The 21491-nt window shown below is 35.9% G+C and overlaps 1 protein-coding gene across 1 annotated transcript in view; it reads left to right on the forward strand.

Annotated features, from left to right (window-relative positions):
- LOC121417279 (zinc finger protein 665-like) overlaps positions 1 to 11704 on the forward strand; it is a 33483-nt gene extending 21779 nt beyond the window's left edge. Inside the window, exons 3-6 of the mRNA XM_041610922.1 lie at positions 262 to 357; positions 6022 to 6101; positions 6559 to 7111; positions 9692 to 11704. Coding sequence (XP_041466856.1) covers positions 262 to 357; positions 6022 to 6101; positions 6559 to 7111; positions 9692 to 11616 — 2654 coding nt within the window. The 3' untranslated portion in view covers positions 11617 to 11704. The remainder of the gene's footprint in view (positions 1 to 261; positions 358 to 6021; positions 6102 to 6558; positions 7112 to 9691) is intronic.
- The last annotated feature ends 9787 nt before the right edge of the window (positions 11705 to 21491 follow it).

Below are 21491 nucleotides of genomic sequence, written 5' to 3' on the forward strand. Positions count from 1 at the left end.
CGACCCTTCGGAATTACGAACCTCGTTTCGTTTTCGGACTAACGAACCTTCGGAATTACAAACCTTCGGAAAAACGAAGCTTCTGAATGAGGAACATTCAGAATATCCGAACCTCCGGAATCACGAATGTTTGTAGATTTTTGTAGATTTTTTCTATCATTTCATGGGAATTTGTTTGAATAATGCCAATCACTTTGTTTTTTGTCAATATTGGTGTTTCATACCAACATTGAAAAAGCTATTTTTGTTTTTAATACACAGGGGTACAGGTCAACCCACCAAAGTTCATGCAACGTCAGCAGATATTACAGACAGAGATAATTGAGGAAAGTGAGTATAAGGGGACAGAGACAAAGGGTTTGTGAATTTACCATGTTTCTACATGTAACCTAGCAATTTAAAATCAACAGAATGTGGAATACACTGAAATTGATTTTTGATGTCCTTTGAAAATGAAAAGAATATCACCTTCTTTGTGAAAGTTACGCAATGAATTTTGATGTGATTTTTAATTGTCACGTCTTTCAGGTGTAAAGGCCTAAGGAGTCAAGCGTTGTATGATGTATTACAAGCCTGAGGAGTTAATATTCATAATTGACTAGAGTCAGAATAAAATTTTTGCTGATTGATTGGAATTGAACTTGGTTCATTGTTTGAACGTGATGATTCCAGAAGATTATTGTTGGCCTATGTTAACAGAAAATTGAAAGTCGGGTGAGTACGGTATTACATCAGCAATGGCATTGATTGATATACAATAACCTGTGTATCATTTGTTTTATAGAATGACTGAATTTTCTGGAGAATATTGATTTTTTTTACAACCATTTATAAGTAATTAATGATAATTATAACAATTTTATATACCGCAAAATCGCAAAATTGCCTCCAAGCGGTTAAGAGAAAGGAAAATGAAGTATAAAGGAAATAGAAATACTTTGCACAACAAAATGTATCATAACTAATATTACAATGTACAACTTTCTCACCAGATCATAAATAAAGAAATACCAATAAATGGGCCAATGCATCAGTAATGACTTATGCATGGTAATCATTCTATATCTATATATACACAACAAAAAAAGTAAGTCCCCCTTGAACAAACGTCGATAATTTCTGAACCAATTTGAGCTTTTGATATATTTTTACATGAGCGTGTATGTAATTTTATAAGCTACCCTCGGAATAATGTTATTGACGTATTTTACGTCATGCTTCAGTGAGCACCGACAGAAGACAAAAATGTCACTTTTCAAAAGTCACCAGCCAAATATCATGACTTTGATTCCATTTTATTGGAAGTGATTCCACATTCTCATCATGAAAAGTAGTCAGAAGGCTTGTAAAAGGTACTTTCTAAAAGACGATACAACTCTTGGCTGAATTTCACAGTTGAATAAACACAAGTCCAAATTTGCTGTAATTGGATTTTTAACACATTTCTATCAATAAAAATGATAGAATATGGTGACAGTTATTTTTGGGATGAGTATTTTGAACAATATTCATCGTTTCATGGTTCAATGAACATTCATTGAAAACAAAAATACAATTTTTTAAATATCATAGGCAAGTAGTGTTTCATTTTGGTAACTGAAACTGATCTTTTATCTACTTTTTCGATATGTTCATGACCAATTAAGAAGCTTCAATGATTCAAAGGCGTTTAATTAAACATTCACTCACTTTGCATAAATCCAAAATGGCCGCCAGATGTCATCTTGAAAACCTAACTTTTGAACCCCTGTCCACAAAATGATGGGTAATGACTTGTTTTGGGGGTTTAGAGATGTGTAGAACCGATTTCTGTAATCATTTTTGCAATATAAGGTCATCTTCAGGTCAAATCCAAGATGGCCGCCAGATGCCATCTTGAAAAATTGACTTTTGTTCCCCTTGCCCCAAAATGACCAGTAATACCTCTATTTACAGGTTTTGGGGGGTGTAGAATCCATTTCTGCTTTCTATTTTGCAATATAATGTCATCTTCAGGTCAAATCCAAGATGGCCGCCATCTTGAAATATCAATTGTTGAACCCTTTGCCCCAAAACATGAATAATAACTCTATTCATGAGTCATTTGATATGTTGATTCAATTCATGCAGTTATTTTGCACAAAGGATAATCTTCAGATCAAATCCAAGATGGCCGCCGACCGCCATCTCGAAAAATTACTGTCCGAGGCTTATACGTGTTAGAACTAATGTAAAGGGATTTCAGTAAGAATACTGAATCTTTTTTTTAATAATTCTCAAGTTCAAGGTCAAGGTGAAGTTACATCATAGATGTCAGATTTCAACATTTATTGCTCAACTTAGAATGAATCCTCTTTAGGTTTGGGCTATGGTCCATTTCGAGTGTATTTTTATTTTTTTAAGGTCCATCCATACTAGTCTCTAGAGCAAATTTTTACAGATGAAGGAGGATGGCGCTGAGACACGTTTATATAGAGATGCTATCCTAGCCTTCCTCCTAGGCCTTTGGTCTGCCAATTTAGCATTCCGTTTATTTTCTGACGTCTTTACCCCTGTACTTAGTAGCTCTCCATAGAATGGCGACTATCATCTACACCTTCATAAGTGTTAGTGTCTATGCCGGCAAGTTTTATGTCACGTTTGCAGGGGTCTTTATAACGGAGGTGTGATCTACCGATGGGGTGAGACCAATCACACAGCTCACCTTAGCGAATCCCTTCTTGGATTCGCCAAGGTTTCATGCGGCAAACATGCCCCAACCACCTGAGGTGCCTTTGACTAAGGAGCGAGAATAAGCTTTTCAGCAGGTACGCTGAAGGGCCTCTGTATCTTTCACTTTGTCCTGCAATTTAACGTGCATGATACGTCCGAGGCAGCTGACATGGAAGGTGTTTAGCCACTTTTCTTGGTCGGCGTAAGTTTTCCAGGACTTACTTCCGTGCAGGAGCTTGGCCATGACTGTGACAGATTTTACAATCCTGATGCTTATATGCTGGTCCTCTGAAAGGGGGCAAGAGACATATAGTCGGTCCAAGGTAGGTGAGGAGTCCACCACAACCAGACAAGTGTGTGCTGTTGATATACACATCTGGAGGACAGTCGGTGTTTTGAGTCTATCAGGATTTCTGACTGTCTCACAGGCTGATGGATGATCCAAACCCTTTACACGCACAGGACAGGCAGCTGTTATGTATATTCCTCTTGAGAGGCAGGTGCGACATCGTTTCTGTAAAACATTTCACGAATGAGAACAATCCTGACCGTGGAACAGTCTTGGGGGAGCCTATCTTCTGCAGGAGGCTAAAGAGTGCACTCCTGCTGACCAAGTCAATGGCTCTTGTCAGGAGGAAAATTCCAATAATAATTATAAAGGAAGTTAATAAGTTAACTAATTTTTTGGACAAAAAATTAAGGAGAAATCACTTTTTAATTCAAATAATACTTTAAAGTCATTTCACTGGAAAAGTATGGTTGCACAGAAATAAAAAAAGGATCAAAACTCCCGAAATCATAGCCCAAACCTTGAATGGTTTCATTCTAAAGTAAGCGGTTGATGACGAAATCTATTAACCATCTGACCATCTTAGACATGACTTGACCTCGAACTAAAAATTGAGTGATTAAAAGAAATGAATCATTCTCACTGAACTCCCCTTACATGAGCTCCAATACATAACAACAACCTTATAAGGGAGAGCACTTCTTCAAGGTTCAATAGTCTCGGAAGTAGTTTTTTCTTTCTTAATATGGCGTTTAGTGATGGCGTTTAGTGGTCATGTTGGATTATTTTGACCTGGAGATGATCCTATATTGCAAAATTATTAACAGAAATGGAATCAACATACCAAATAACTCACGAAAAGAGGGATTATTCATGATTCTGGGACAAAAACTTGAGAATTAATAAAAGAAATGAGTATTCTTATTGATATCCCTTTACATTAGTTCTAACACGAATAAGCCTCGGAAAGTAATTTTTCAAGATGGCGGGTGGCGGCCATCTTGGATTTGATCTGAAGATTATCCATTATGCAAAATTACAGCATGAATTGAATCAACATACCAAATGACTTACGAATAGAGTTATTATTCATGATTATGGGGCAAAGAGTTCAAAAGTTGATATTTCAAGATGGCGTCATATGGCGGCCATCTTGGATTTGACCTTAAGATAACATTATATTGAAAAATAGAAAGCAGAAAGAGATTCTGCACACCCCAAAACCCCTAAACAGAAGTATACTCGTCATTCTTGGGCAAGGGGATCAAAAGTCAATTTTTCAAGATGGAATCTGGCGGCCATCTTGGATTTGACCTGAAGATGACCTTATATTGCAAAAATGATTACAGAAATCGGTTCTACACATCTCTAAACCCCTAAAACGAGTTATTACTCATCATTTTGTGGACAGGGGTTCAAAAGTTAGGTTTTCAAGATGACATCTGGCGGCCATTTTGGATTTATGCAAATTAGCAAAATTGCCCAAACGGCAACTTTTGGCAACCAAGCTGAATTTGTTCTAGGACCCCATAGGAACACGAATCAGGAAAAAAACTTCATCGGAAAGAACATTTCTAGGTTGGTGTGTTGAGCCTATGAGACTGTCAAATCGACTAGAAGTACAAAATGTTTAAGTAATGGAATTCCACGTGTTCAGGGAGGAATGAAACTTCATTTCACATGACAATGACGAGAAAATAATATTTCATATGATAAAATACAAAAGAAATAGTGAGTGGGTGATGTCATCAACTCACTCATTTGGATGTAACTGGCTCGTTCATATAACTATTTTGTTGAATATAAGCAAAACTTAAAAACGCCATAACTTTCTTATTTTACATCCAATTTTGATGAAATTTTCAGTGTTATGCTTGTTGAAATTTTCCCTTTTTATGAAATCAAGTTTTTGTTGGGGTGTACTTGTCCTTTAAGAATAAATAACCCCTTATTCAATATGGTGGAACTTTTTTTCAGGGCTGTCTTTAGCAATGTCATTTGGCAGTAATGTTTATCCACCTATGGGCAGAATCCTGTGCAAAAATGAAATCGATTTGTTTATTCATGGATGAGTGAGCACGCATCAAAGTGGGAAAATTGGTATTTTCAATGTCACAGACTCATTTTAATGGGTAATAAGGTGAATATTGAGGGCAAATTTGGTTTCAAATGTGACTTTAAATGCTGTTGTTTTTATCATCCACCATTTCTATTACCACACACTTTCCGAACTTTAAACATTTTCATGGTTGAGCAAGCACATTCGAAAACTTAGAATGAATACTCTTTATGCTGCATAAATGTATTCCTTTCCTAACAATTTCTCATGATCAGTTTTATTTATGGACAAATCAGTGGTGGATCCAGAATCTAAAAATGGGGGAGGGGCCTGTAATAGGGAGACACCAATATTTTCAAAATTAATCTGACCTAACAAGTTGTAGAGGATACTACCAAAAAACCCCTATGATGATACGTCACAGGGGCCGCGGAACGGTTTTCAAAATGTAGGGGAGGGGCTGAGCCAAAAGTGGGGGGGGGCTGACTATGCATAAATCACAATCGTATGGTCATTTTTACATTTCTGTACATGGTTTGGGAAATAAAGCGGGCCCCCCCCCCCCCCCCCTCTCCTCCGCTTCCGCGGCCCCTGCAATATTGTGCTCTCTCAACCATGAACATACGATATCAAAATTGTGTGTGGAGTGGCTAAATGATGGATAGTAAACCAGTATTAACACAATAAAATTCACCCAAAGAGAACTTTTGCCCAACTTTGTATTTGCACAATCTGAAAAACGACTCTTGTGACTTTCAAAAATGGTCATTTTTAATTCAATCTTTAAATACTCATGCATGACTCGACCGATCAATCCCATTTTTCCCCAGGAGTTGCCAAATGAGTGTAGAAAACCACCTACGAAATATATCTCAAATTGATTCCGTTCAAAAGTATACAGCAATTTGATTTAGGGGGGACTTACTTTTTTGTTGTGTATATATTTGCAGGTACATAGTTATCCATCTCTTTTCTTCTCTAGGGTCTTCTGACGTTCATAATCAACAGGGAAATACATGTCATACAGTGCAGAATGAGTTACATAAAGAGAATTTGAATACAGTAAGTACGAGTATCTAAGAAAATATTTTGCATGTCTCTGAGTTCATTAGGTCACATTAGTACATGCTTCGCTGCCAGTGATTACAAGATCATACATTTTTTAATCCAGGTGGGTGTTTCATAAAGCTATGAAGAATTCGTAAATTAAGAGGAACTTTAAGAATGACTAGTGATCCTTTCTTGTGGTAAATGGTATATTGAATTGGCGATGGTTCACCAGTCGTTCTTAAAGTCGCTCTTAACTTACAAACAGCTTTATGAAAAGATGTTCATTGGCCAAGTTCTGGTACATGCTTAAATAAAAATCCCATATTTCAATGATAATTTTTTTCTTATTTTTCTTCTTTGCATGTGTTTTTGTTGCATGATCTGACATGTCAAAATGTTTGGTATTATTTTTGGAGTGTTTTGTATCTTGATTTTTTTTATTCTTTTTTTTTATTACCGGTACATTAAGTTCACCATAAAAGTAGAAGCCGAGTATGATGATGATGGCCATCTGCTAGTTGAGGCTAATCATGATGCAGAAGGGAAAATTACTGATCTGGAATGGAAGAACTATGATCAAATTACCCTGACACAAACCAATCCAATATTATCAGGTGATCTTAGGACCATGTCAGGTGATCTTGTCTCTCCGTCATGTGATCAGAAGGCAGAAATATGTGAGGCTAATCACAATGCAGAAGGGAAAATCAATGATCTTGAATGGAAAAACTGTGATCATATTACCCAGACACAAACCAATCCAATATCATCAGGTGATCAGAGGACCAAGTCAGGTGATCAGAAGGCAGAAATATGTGAGGCTAATCACAATGCAGAAGGGAAAATCAATGATCTTGAATGGAAAAACTGTGATCATATTACCCAGACACAAACCAATCCAATATCATCAGGTGATCAGAGGACCAAGTCAGGTGATCTCATTCTGTCATGTGATCAGAAGGCAGAAGAAGCTTCAGGAGGCAGCCATGCTCCAACCCAATTCCAATCCATATGTGAAAAGGGTAAGCGTGTGCGGAAACATTCGTAATTCCGAAGCTTTGTTATTCCGAAGGTTCCGATATTCCGACGGTTCGTTATTCCGAAGGTTCGTATTTTTGAAGGTTCGTTAGTCCGAAAACGAAATGACGTTCATAATTCCGAAGGTTCGTTAGTCTGAAAACAAAGTGAGGTTCGTAATTCCGAAGGTTCGTTAATCCGAAAACGAAATGGGGTTCGTAATTCTGAAGGTTCGTTAGTCCGAAAATGTAAAGATTAACGAACCTTATTTCGTTTTCGGACTAATGAACCTTTGGAACTACAAACCTTATGTTTTTGGATTAACGAACCTTCGGAACAACGAAACTTATTTCGTTGTCGGACTTACGAACCTTCGGAACATCGAACCTTATTTCGTTTTGGGATTATCGAACTTTCGGAATGAAGCCACATATGTTCAGGTTAATGAACCCTTTTATGTTTACGGATTAACGAACATAGGGGTATAGGCAATTTACGTGTTTCGGAATTATGAACCTTCGGAATGAAGGACCTTTGGAATTACGAAGTATAACCGAAATTGGTATGTTGAATGGACGTGATACAAATAAATATATTGAAATGTTAGAAAACAAGAAAGTTAAGTTATATTTAAATGGATGGAATTCGGTGAAAACCCTTCAAAATACTTTTTAAATTCAGAAAAAAAGAATGCAGTGAACAAACAAATAAATAGACTGATTGATAACGAAAATAAAACTATTTGTCTTCAGGAAAATCTTCAATCCGAGATTTTACTTTTTTATTCAGAATTGTATCGAAAGAACGAAGTCATTGATATTGATTTGAACATCTCTTTAGATTATGCTGATGTACCCAAGTTAACAGACTGAGCTCAATCTTTGGAAGGCCTGCGAGCTTACTATAGAGGAGATATATCAATCATTGTCAAATATGAAGAGTTGTAAATCTCCTGGACTAGATGGGTATACAGTCGGGTTTTTCAAACATTTCTGAAAAGATATAAACTTTTTCTTGCTTAGATACCTAAATTGTGCCTTAAAATAAGGAAGCATGTCACAAAATCAGAAACTTGTTGTGATATCTCTTATTCCCAAAAAGAAAGACTTTATCTTCGAAATTGGAGACCAATATCTTTATTGAATGTTACATACAAAATAGCTTCGGCATGTATTGCAAATAGACTCAAACAGATGCTTCCTCTTTTAATACATGAGAACCAAAAACGTTTTATGGAAGGTTGGTTTATTGGTGAAAATATTTGACTGCTATATGATTTGCTTTTGTATACAGATGTGAAGGATATCCTCTTTTTATTTCTTTTAATCGATTTCGAAAAGGCTTTCGATTCCATTTCTAACAGCTTCATTAGAAAAGTATTTAAATACTTTAATTTTGACCCATCGATTATACAATGGTTTAATGTCTTCAATGAAAATATTCAATCTTGTATTGTGGTAAATAGTCACCTCACTCCGAGATCTAGAATCAAAAGAGGTTGTCGCCAGGGGGACCCATTGATTATCTCCCTTTATTTTTTCCTCTTGTGTGCAGAGATTCTTGAAATTTTATTTAGAAATACAAGGTGTATTAATGGAATAAGTAATGCATTAAATCAGTTGTCAATTCAATTTTTCTAGTGCGTGGAGGAAAAAAAATTGGATGAACCTAATTTCATAATAAAATACAAAAGAAAAAGTGGAGATGTGACATCATCGCCCCACCTAATGAATATTCATGACGACTGTTTTCACAAAATATTGCTAAACTTTAAAATTCAATAACTTTGTTATCCGATTTTGATGAAATTTTCGGTATTTTGTTCAGTGAATTCTGCTCTATTTATAAAAACTATAAATTCTTTCAGCCCGGACCATCCCTTTATAATAATAAGAAGAAGAAGGTGAAGGAGGAGAATAATGATAATAATGATTACAATAACAATAATGATAATAATGATTGTGATAATAGTAATACTAATAATGATAATAATAAATGAATAAATAGATAATGAGTGTGATGATTGCAGTACGCAGACGAGAGTTGGAAATGACAGCCTTCTTTACTCATATATTCATAGCGAGAACAATGTTTTGAGAATGCAAAAAACAAAGTATAAGACCTTTCCCCTGCCCCTGTGGAGGGAAAAGAGATTACACAAAAAAATATATAGTACAGGCCAGAATATCTAGCATTTATATTGGGAAATTCCTTAAAATGAGGAGGTCTGAGTCCAACCCCCTGTATTTGTGACCTTGAAATTTTCTTTATCTGAATTTTGTTTCTTTGGACTTCTGTAAATGCTGTCAAATGACCATGCCTTGGCCAATTTATTAAGTGAATTAAGACTTTGTTGTGGTCCAGTGGTTAGAGCATTGGACTCATAATCGCAAGGTTGTGAGTTCGAATCCCAACTCTGCCATTGTCTCCACTTCGATAAAAAGGCCCAAGAGTGATATCTGTCGTCTTTTATGTCAGCCAATATGGCTGATTAACCTAGAGGTAAAATGTTTCCAAGGTAATTGGTTATATACCAGCTTTAATCATTCAAATAATTGATGAATATGTATTGTTTTTCTTGATAGATTCTGGACTCTACAGATGCGAGTATTGTGGATCAGTCTATGCTATTCCTCTCATCTTAGCAAGGCATCTCAAGTACAAACATGGGCTTAATGGTGTTGTCTTGCCATCGTATGCATCAAAGGAACGCATTCTACAATTTGTTGAAGGAGAAATACAAAAATCCATGTGTGATATTAATGATTTTACACATGGTGAAAAGATAATTTTGAAATCAGGAAATAAGGAAAACATAATACTTGAAAAGAAACCTTATACATGCAATCAGTGTGGTAAGGCATTTATTTCTGCAAATCATCTCACAACACATGAACGCATCCATACAGGTGAAAAGCCCTATGTGTGTGATCAATGTGGTAAGGCTTTTCATCAAATATCCAATCTCAAAGTACACAAACTTATCCATACAGGTGAGAAACCATTTGTATGTATTAAATGTGGTAAGGCATTTAACACAAAACAGAGTCTCATAACACATAAACGAGTCCATACTGGTGAGAAGCCCTTTGAGTGTGATCAGTGTGGTAAGGCATTTAGTGATGGAAGTTCATTGAGAAGACACAAGCAGATCCATACAGGTGAGAAGCCCTATGTATGTGATCAATGTGGTAAGGCATTTCATGATATATCCAATCTCACAAGACATAAACGAAGCCATACAGGTGAGAAGCGCTTTGTATGTGACAAGTGTGGGAAGGCATTTCTTGAAAAATGCAATCTCACTTTACACAAACGAATCCATACAGGTGAAAAGCCCTATGTATGTGATCAGTGTGGTAAAGCATATAACCATGAATATACTCTCATAACACATAAACGAGTCCATACTGGTGAGAAGCCCTTTGAGTGTGATCAGTGTGGTAAGGCATTCAGTGTTGCAAGTTCATTGAGAAGACACCAGCAGATCCATACAGGTAAGAAGCCCTATGTTTGTGATCAATGTGGTAAGGCATTTCATGATATATCCAATCTCACAAGACATAAACGAAGCCATACAGGTGAGAAGCCCTTCGTATGTGACCAGTGTGGGAAGGCATTTCTTGAAAAATGCAATCTCACTTTACACAAACGAATCCATACAGGTGAAAAGCCCTATGTATGTGATCAGTGTGGTAAAGCATATAACCATGAATATACTCTCATAACACATAAACGAGTCCATACTGGTGAGAAGCCCTTTGAGTGTGATCAGTGTGGTAAGGCATTTAGTAAAGAAAGTTCATTGAGAAGACACAAGCAGATCCATACAGGTGAGAAGCTCTATGTTTGTGATCAATGTGGTAAGGCATTTCATGATTTATCCAATTTTACAAGACATAAACGAATCCATACAGGTGAGAAGCCATTTGTATGTGACCTACCTGGTCAAGCATTATTTGAAAAATCTGATCTCATAGTACACAAACGTATCCATACAGGTGACAAGCCCTGTGTATGTGATCAATGTGGTAAGGCTTTTAGTCAAATACAAGATCTTACTAGACATAAACAAATCCATACTGGTGAGAAGCCTTATGTATGTGATCAGTGTGGTAAAGTGTTTAATTGTGAATATACTCTTAAAACACATAAACGCATCCATACTGGTGAAAAGCCCTATGTCTGTGATCAGTGTGGTAAAGCATTTCTTAAAATATCCAACCTCACAAAACATAAACGAATCCATACAGGTGAGAAGCCCTTTGTATGTGACCAATGTGGTCAGGCATTTTATGAAAAATCCGATCTCACAGTACACAAACGTATCCATACAGGTGAGAAGCCCTTTGTATGTGATCAGTGTGGTAAAGCATTTAATCGTGAATATACTCTTAAAACACATAAACGCATCCATACAGGTGAAAAGCCCTATGTATGTGATCAATGTGGTAAAGCATTTAATGAAATATCCAACCTCACAAAACATAAACGAATCCATACTGGTTAGAAGCCCTTTGTATGTGATCAATGTGGTCAGACATTTCTCGGAAAATTTGATCTCACAGTACACAAACGCATCCATACAGGTAAAAAGCCCTATGTGTGTGATCAATGTGGTAAAGCATTTCATGAAATATCCGTTCTCACAACTCATAAACGAATCCATACAGGTGAGAAACCCTTTAACTGTGTTCAATGTGGTTGGATGTTTAGTCAAAAAGGTAGCCTCACACTCCATAAACGAGTCCATACTGGTGAGAAGCCCTTTGAGTATGATCAGTGTGGTAAGGCATTTAGAGATGGAAGTTCATTGAGAAGACACAAGCAGATCCATACAGGTAAAAAGCCCTATGTTTGTGATCAATGTGGTAAGGCATTTCGTGATATATCCAATCTCACAAGACATAAACAAAGCCATACAGGTGAGGAAGCCCTTTGTATGTGACCAATGTGGTAAGGCATTTCTTGAAAAATGCAATCTCACTGTACACAAACGTATCCATACAGGTGAGAAACCATTGGAATGTGTTCAAAGTGGTAAGGCATTTCGTGATATATCCAATCTCACAAGACATAAACGAAGCCATACAGGTGAGAAGCCCTTTGTATGTTACCAGTGTGGGAAGGCATTTAGTGGTGGAAGTTCATTGAGAAGACACAAACGGACCCATACAGTTTAAACGCCCTGTGTTTTTTATCTATGAGGTAAGACATTTAATCAAGAATCTCAAGGAAGATATAATACTTGAAAAGAAACCTTATACATGTAATCAGTGTGGTAAGGCATTTATATCTGCAAATCATCTCACAACACATGAATGCATCCATGCAGGTGAAAAGCCCTATTTGCGGATGAGTGTGGTAAGGCATTTAATTGTGAAGATCATCTCACAACACATCAACAATTCCATTCAGGCAAGAAACCCTTTATACATGTTCAATGTGGTAGGATGTTTAGTTAAAGAGGTAGTCTCACAAGCCATAAATCTAGACACTTCACTTCATTTGCACATTGTAGAGTACAGCCATGTATATTTATTGATATTTGTTGATTATGAGTAGTGCTTAGTTTTTGTTTTGACCCTAATAGCATTACTTTTGTTTTATTATAGTTTAATATCAGTTTATTTCTTAACCATGAATAGGTCTTGTACAGTGCCTGGGTTAGATTGGTTTTGACCTGTATTTTAGTCTTACCAGATACTGAAATAGTAGTGTCATCTGCGTACATATACACTGAGGCACTAGTAACATGATTCGATAAGTCGTTGATAAAAAGTAAAAACAAACCGGGGCAAGAATTAAGCCCTGAGGGACACCTACATTAATTTCTTTTGTAGAAGAATTCTCATTATCAATAGAAACAAATTGTATTGATACTAAATGGGCTAAGACAGTTCCATTACGTCACACAAGCATCTTTCCAACTGGTTTTCTTTGAACCCCAGCCAGTTTTCATTATATATTCAAAATTAATGCAAATTTTTTAAATATTGAAGTATGGATAAATTTGAATATATTTAAAGCAATGAATTTTGACGAGTTAAAAGTTTGTCCGAGACGTGGTGACATAGCACCAAATAATATATGCAAACTGGATTCTAGCAGGTGTTTGAAGGTTTGCATGGTGGCATAAACTATCCCTGAAGTTGTTTATATGGTACACAATATGTAAAGACCTGGAAAGGACTAAGATAAAAGTTGATAGAGGTAGAAGAGAAATAGAGAGGTGAGAAAGAGAAGGTTAGAAAGTAGAGTATCTTTTGGAAATGAGTGTAGTTTTAAAGAGGACTGTAAACCAGAGAGTTGAGCAGTAGGAAGTATGAGAGGCTTGAGTGGAAGGCTGGTTGAGTTGGAGGAGTGAGAGAAGATTAATAGATGAGAGAAGGCTGGCTTGAGTTGTTAGTGGAGTTGTAGAGCAGGAGGGAAGACTCGACATTTCAGGCAGAATGACGATCTGATTGACAGGTTCACATATATTATTTGCTACTATGTCAGACAAACCTCTGACAAGCTTTGCTTTAAATATTCCATTTCTATGTATACCTTCAGAGTTATGCATATAATTTGAATATATATTTATACATACCTTTAAAGTTACGCATATAATTTGAATATATTATGAAAACAGACTTTGGTTTGACAAAGTGCGATCAGAAACAGTTGGAAACATGCGTGATGCAAGGAACTGCCAAAGCAAATACAGAATCACTTTTTTCAATGAATGCAGCAGATGTTCTATATATCTGAAGATGGCCCGAAACTTGTAGCCTGTACTCTATAGACATTATTGTATCATATTATGTGTACATTTAAGCAGTGGCGGACCGTGACCCGGAGTAGACAAAGCATTGGAGGGGCACTGTATTGTTGGTGAATAATGCTGTGCCCCTCCAATACTTTGTCTCCTTCGGGTCACGGTCAGCCTGTTTGATGAGCGACTCCTTGCTGAAGTTGTGTAGAAAATGGATTGTTTTTAATTTCTCATACATAACTAATAATCTAATTATTTACTGGCATTGATATGTCGAGTCCTGTTTGCTATGTATCATTAAAGGTCAAGTCCATGCTGTTTTGAATAGATAGAGAAAAATCACATTAGCATAACGCTGAAAATCTCATCAAAATCGGATATAAAGTAAGAAAGTTATGACATTTATTTTTGCTTATTTTTCACAAAACAGCGATATGCACAATTCAGTGACATGCAAATGAGACAGTTGATGTTGTCCTTCACTCACTATTTCTTTTGTTGTTCAATGTTTGAATTATACAACATTTCAACACCAACTTGACTGAGCCATACAGTATTAAACAATGTTAATTCCACATATCCAGAGAGGAATTGATGGTTGTTTCACTTGACAATAGAGAGAAAATCAGAATATTTCTTACAAAATGACGAAGAAAAAGTGAGTGGATGACATCATCCATGGAGGACCTTCTGATCTCGGCCACCGTTTGGGTGATCGCGCCGAAAATTGGCATTCTTTACCACGTGAACTACAAGTCAGTTTTTAAAAAAATCTTAAAATAATAATTGTTTTTATGTATTATGAAATAAATTATTCCAATTTATTCGTGAAAACTTATGTTTGCTAATTTAACACCCTATTTCACTTCGATTTTCTCTTTTTTTCCCATGATGTCATCTTTGTAAACTAATTTAAAGGTTTCTACAAAGAGAAATTATGAAAGCCAATATTTTTCCAAGTGTATTTCTTTTTTAATCTTTTGTTTTTCTTTTTTTTCTTAAATAGAAATTATTACAGACCATTGAACAACTAATTAAACCCTAAATTAAGTCACGTAGCGTCGCGTGCTATTGCTGTGTTGTTCTCCACCACGTTGTGTTGTCGCTCGATCTAATGCTCTTTTATTTTCAACTAGACTTTAATGAGGCGAATTGATGCAGGATGTACAGTTCATATATACATTTATCAATTAATGATGATTACTTGACGATAATGACAAATACATGAGTAAGTCTGATGGTGACTATACTCTGAAGATGAAGATAATAAAAATGCTGCAAACTGATTTAGTATACTTTTCTGTAGCTCTAAAATCCAATCTCTAGATATTCTGTCTGTATGATGGAACAATCTCTAAAGTAATCTGATTTGGTTCAGAAGTGAACCACTTTTATATTGGTCTGGTCTAGACTCTTTACAGTCAACCAGGTGTTTGTCAACCATGGATGCTTGGCCAAAACAACCGTGTACTTCATAACTTTACTCTGAATGATAAAAGAAATCCCCGCAGGTAAAGAAATGCCTTTTTTCAAGAATTTAAATGCCTTTTACAAAATGTGCCCTTTTCCAAAATTAAATACTCTTTTTGAAGTCCAATATAATACATTTCAGGATGGTCACAACAAGTGATGAGAATATAACCTCAAGATATTTCTCTTTTTTAAGGGAAATTGTCATTTTTAACAGTTCCTGCTGTTAATGATTAAAAAAAACACTTTTCAAAATAAAATGAGCTTTTTTCGAAATTCAATACCCTTTTTGAACTAAAGCATAATACATATTAGGTTTAAAAATAACCTTTTTTGTTCTCACGCTTTGCGCCCACCTCACTTATTATCTAGCAAATTTCCCTTGACTGGCGAACCCCCTCCACTATTATGACTTGCGACCCTCGTCTACTATTTTGACTGGCGAAACCTTTCTACTATCATGACTAGCGACCCTCATCTACCATTATGACGAGTGAACCCCTACTACTATTATGACTGGCAAACCCCTACTACTATTATGACTGGCAAACCCCTACTACTTTTATGACTGGCAAACCCCTGCTACTATTGTGACTGACGAACCCTTTTTACTGTTATGCCTGGCGATCCCTTTCTATTATTATGGCTGGCAAATCCTTTCTACTATTATGACTTGCGAACCCCTTCTACAATTATGACTGGCAAATCCTTTCTACTATCATGACTGGCGATCCCCTTCTACCATTATGACTGGCAAATCCTTTATGACTTGCGAACCCCTTCTACTATTATGTCTGGCAAATCCTTTCTTCTATCATGACTGGCGATCCCCTTATACCATTATGACTGGCAAATCCTTTATGACTTGCGAACCCCTTCTACCATTATGACTTGCGAACCCCTTCTACCATTATGACTTGCGAACCCCTTCTACCATTATGACTGGCGAACCCCTTCTACCATTATGACTGGCGAACCCCTTCTACCATTATGACTGGCAAATCTTTTCTACTATTATAACTGGCGATCCCTTCATCCATTATGACTGGCGAACCATTTCTACTGTTGTTTTGTTAGAGCAATTTCATTAATTTTATTGAGTTATTTTCTCTTTAAAGATATTTATAGTATAGATTTATTAAGAACATTACAGAACCACTAAAGCTTTTTTTAGATATAATATGAGTAATCTTTGAAAATGGACAATAGGATCAGCTATTTTGTTGACATTGTTAATTTCACTGAGGTCATTCAAGAAAGTTCTAAAATAAGACTGCTCCAGAAAGGAGAATATGTTCTTTTTAAAGACAATACTAGAAGCTTCCAGAATAGTGAATAATTTATAAATAAGCTGGCAGTTTCTTCAAGGTGTTGTGGCTCAGTGGATAAGTCTTCGGAATTTGAACCCATTAAGGTCCGGGGTTCAAATCCCACCGCAGCACTAGCGTCCTTAATTTGGCAAGAAGTTTATCTACATTTACCACTCTCGCCCCCGGTGTAGTAAATGGGCCCGGTACGAAGGAATTCCTTGAATGCTCGATGCGCCCGATCAGGGTAGCCGTGCTTAAGCCGGGGTAATAGTATGCAGCGCTTAGAAACATTTGTATTAAGCGCTATATAAATGTTGCATATTATTATTTTTATGATTATTCAAGATCACATCAAATCAGAACTCAGAGTTTCACGCCGGACTTTATGTCAGAGCACAGTTTATTTCCACATGGAATATTTATTTTCTGTGGAATTATTTGCACGCCGTCATGAACTGTTTGCAGTTATTTTGAGAGGAATTCTCAGTTTTAATCGAGATCATCAACCTGTTTAATGAACGCTTTTCAACCCATGGATTGCTGAAATAGACTGTTAATCATCATCATCATCGTCTTCACGGACATTTCAACTCGGTACAGTGACTCTTGTTATTCATCGTGCTTGAACAGCAGTTTCATCATCGCCATCATTGTGAACTTTAATTTACGGAATCTTCGCCAACCAAATTGGATTTTAACTTTGGGATCAGCAGAACTGACACTTCAAGAGATGTACATGTAACATCAATACTGATATATGTTTTGTTAGTTTATGCGTGTTATACTTCCTGTATAATAGTAGAAAAAAAGGAAATCAAAGTTAAAACTAAAAATTTTCATTGTTATTTGTTGCAGTATCGTAACACCATTATGACTAGCGACCTCTTATGATTGGCGAACCCCTTCTTCTATTATGACTGGCGACCCTCATTTACTATTATGACTGGCGAATCCTCCGTACTATTATGAATAGCGACCCTTTCCACTATTACTGGCGAACCTCATCTACTATTATGACTAGCGAAGCTCGTCCCCTATTATGACTAGCGACCCTTATGATTAATGTAGCCTCTTCCTTTTTATGACTAACGATCGACCCTTATCTATTATTATATGAATACCGACCCTCATTGACTAGCGATCCTTGTGATCAATTACCCTTATTGTCCATTATGAAAAGCGATCGTTATCTTGCATTATGAATATCGGACCTTATGACTCATGGTCCATATGACTAGTGACCCCTTTTCACTTTTATGACTAGCGAACTTTCGGGTAAAGGATTTTACACGTTATGACTAGTGGTCCTTATACCAGTTATTACTTATGGTCCTTAATGGCGGGCTTACCCGGCAAGCTCACTCCCCAGTCTACGCCCTTGGAAATCATGTAAAGATGCTTATGAAATTACATTTTTCAGGGTTTTCTCTTGAAAACTTCCGATGTTCACGTTCGAGTTTAAAGCAATATACATTATACTAGTATGAAACAATGAAAGAAAAAACAAACTTGTTTTTATAATAATCACGCACATACATGTGTACATTCAATCATCAATTACATCAAATTGTGTGTTTCTACATTATTTCTCTTCGCATAAAAAATTATTACTATAATACTGTGGTATATAAAGACAACATGTACGGGAAATATTAGTAGCTGTACAAAGAGGTTCTAGAAGCTGCATAGGTATTAATTGGGATCAATGATAGTAATTCCTGTCTCCATCCTCACAACGGCAGAGGGCTATCGGTTCGATTCCAATCCATGACGTAATTTTATTCAGCATGAAATTTATGCACAATATGCTGCAAGCTCTCAACCCAGGTAAGGTGAATGGCAGAAAGTAATCCCCCAAAACCTGTAGGTACCGTAATCGGTCCATACTCTGCATGAATACCTGTATACTTTACAATTAATATGATACATATAACAAAAGTAAAGAAAAAATAACTTCCCTTGATTTTTTATATTATCTAATCATTTATTCACGTGTTCATCTACTTGCATTATTCCTTTATTATTTGTTTTTGATCGTGTATTTGCATGTTATTTCTATTTAGTTATTTACTTATTTTATTCATTCCAGATATTTATTGATTTAATCAGTACTACATCATTTCTTTATGTTTTATATTTATTATCTTATGCACTTATTTATTATCATTTACTTTCTTATTTATGTATTCATTTATCTATTGACTACCCATTTTGTTTTGTATTGTTTCAACCATTCATTGTGTCGAAATGAATTAAATAAAAATAAGCATACACTTACACTCAATTACCGCAATCATGGGCGGAAATCCCAGGGGGGACGGGGGACGTGTCCCCCTATTCAAAATAGTAGGGAGGACACAATATCAAATGTCCCCCTACTATTTTGGGTCTTTTATGATGGTAAGAAATCGAAAGAAAATATGTATTTTAGGAGATGACCTTACTTTTCGGATGATAACCTTTTTTCTTTTTTTTTGCTTGTCAAATTTATTTTCGTCGAAATGACCTTAAAATTTTGGGAGGTGATTACCTTTTTTTTTCTTGTCAAATTTTCCGGCCCCTTGTCCCCCTACCTTTTGGGAGTGGGAGAGATTTCCGCCCCTGACCACAATAATTAAACAAGATGTTTGGACGGGACCTAAAAGATCGGAAAAACTAATTTTCATTATTTTCAACCTTTCACATCACAGCGGTTTTAAGGCAAAAATATTTATATAATCTAGAAATGAATAGCGTTAGTGACATTCACTTTTGAGGGATTTACCCCAAACTTATACCAGAGCCTGTTAAACAATGTTCATCTCTTCAGTCATTTAAGGCAAACGATAAGTCTATGTTATTATCAGAATACTTGAAGTAAAATTTCTGTGTCGTATCCGTTTTATCGTGAATTTATTCCTCCTTCGATTTCGTCATCAATATCTTCATCATGACCATCATCATCTTCATGGCCTTTATCATCATCATCATCATCATCATCATCTTCATCATCATATCACCGTCACCCTCAGCTTTATCATCTCCATCTTCATACTAAAATATTGCATGAATTCATGTTTCGTATTTGAAAATATATGCCCATTCTGCTTTATAATTGTATTATTTAATTCAATTAGTATAAGTTTGGGATTGTCATTTTTTCAAGCAATCTGCTTATGATGACAATCCTTCTTCAAATTGTGAATATTATATAGTTAATCATTTTTGTCTGGAATTATCTTTTTAGTACTCTTTATTCATAATTCATGCCAAAAATGCTAACGTATTATGTTTATTATGTTGTGAAAAATGTATTATACGAATGTTATGGATGCAGAAGAAAACAATAAATCAAATCAAACTAAAGATAGGCTTAGTATAGGCTTTAATTTAGAATTATTTATTGTGTATCGTCACATTTCATTCCAATGGAATAGTATTTTTTCTATCGGTAAATTACAATTAAAGACACGCATCACTAACTTTGAAATATCGAACAGTATATTCATCTTCCAAAACCCCACACCAATCATTTGAAAAATAGCTCTTTATATCTTGCCAGTCATTTATTCAATAACCTCCCCCAATCTGTAAGAACACAAACAAATCTACCGGCTTTTAAAAAAAATGCATCCAAAATATCTTTCCAATTAGTTTTCCGTCATTATTGCTGACTGATATTCTGACCATTGTATTGTTTTCATTTTTTGTCATTGATTTGTCATTTTTGTATATTGATTGTACTTTTGTTTATGTTTTGAATGTGTATATATTCATATATTTTTTTTTGCTTTTATAGTTTTTATTCTCTTATCTCAAATCTTTATTTTTATCATGTAATTTATGTCTCTTCAAATGTTTGTATTTATTATTTTGTTCATGACTTATAATTTGTTTTATGTTTTCCAACTTTTATGTACGGACTTGCTGGAAACAGCTTTGCGGCTGAAAGCAGGTTTTTTTTATCCCGTATTTAAATAGATAAAATATGGTCGCAAGCGAAAACATAACTTAATTGAATCAGTCTAAAAATTTCGTATTACACAACTGCGCAGTCATTATAGTGTACGTAAGACCTTTCATTGCAAATTTGTGCTATAGATACTTTCGCATATAGTTACTTACTCTAATCAGTTATATCGGAAGGAGAGACATGTGTACCGCAATGATTCAGTTCGCTCTCATACTCCCAGGCGCAGTTGGCGCCAAACAAACAAATGAATGAATTAATAAATAATAATAATGATAATAACAAATATACAAAAGAAATGTATACTTTCGGGTCATCTAATCTACACATAATCTTCTAAAATCTAATGTTAATGAACATTGATTTATAAAAGCCTTGTTGATTGTATTGATAAATTCTATGTTCTTACAATGCATTATAACGTATTCAATATACTCGCAACAACCCGATTAGAAAAAAACCCGACTACATTTGCACGTCTCATATCACTTTCTTAATTTAATTCCCCATACTTGATGATACCGCATCCCAGTGAACAAAATATATGGGGCCCATATGGGTTATTTGTGGGTTTATCTGGGCTAAAAATGTAGGCCCCATATGGGTTGCCCATGTGGGCTATGTATGGGCCCATCTGGACCCCTTGTGTTTTTTGCACCCTACACCCCGTCTGGGGCCCATATGGGCCAGGGTTTCGCGTGGGGTAAATATGGGCAGGCCCACATCGTACCCATGTAAACCATATGGGGCCCATTTGGGCTATGTATGGGCCCCACTTTGCCAATCTGGGACCCATATGTACAACCTATGTGGGGCCCATTTTGGCCAAGTGGGTTTAGTGTGGGTTGAATATGGGCAGGCCCACATTGCTCCCATATGGGCCCAAAATGGGTTGCCCC

Source organism: Lytechinus variegatus, chromosome 6 (genome assembly GCF_018143015.1).
Source record: "Lytechinus variegatus isolate NC3 chromosome 6, Lvar_3.0, whole genome shotgun sequence".
Taxonomy (NCBI): domain Eukaryota; kingdom Metazoa; phylum Echinodermata; class Echinoidea; order Temnopleuroida; family Toxopneustidae; genus Lytechinus; species Lytechinus variegatus.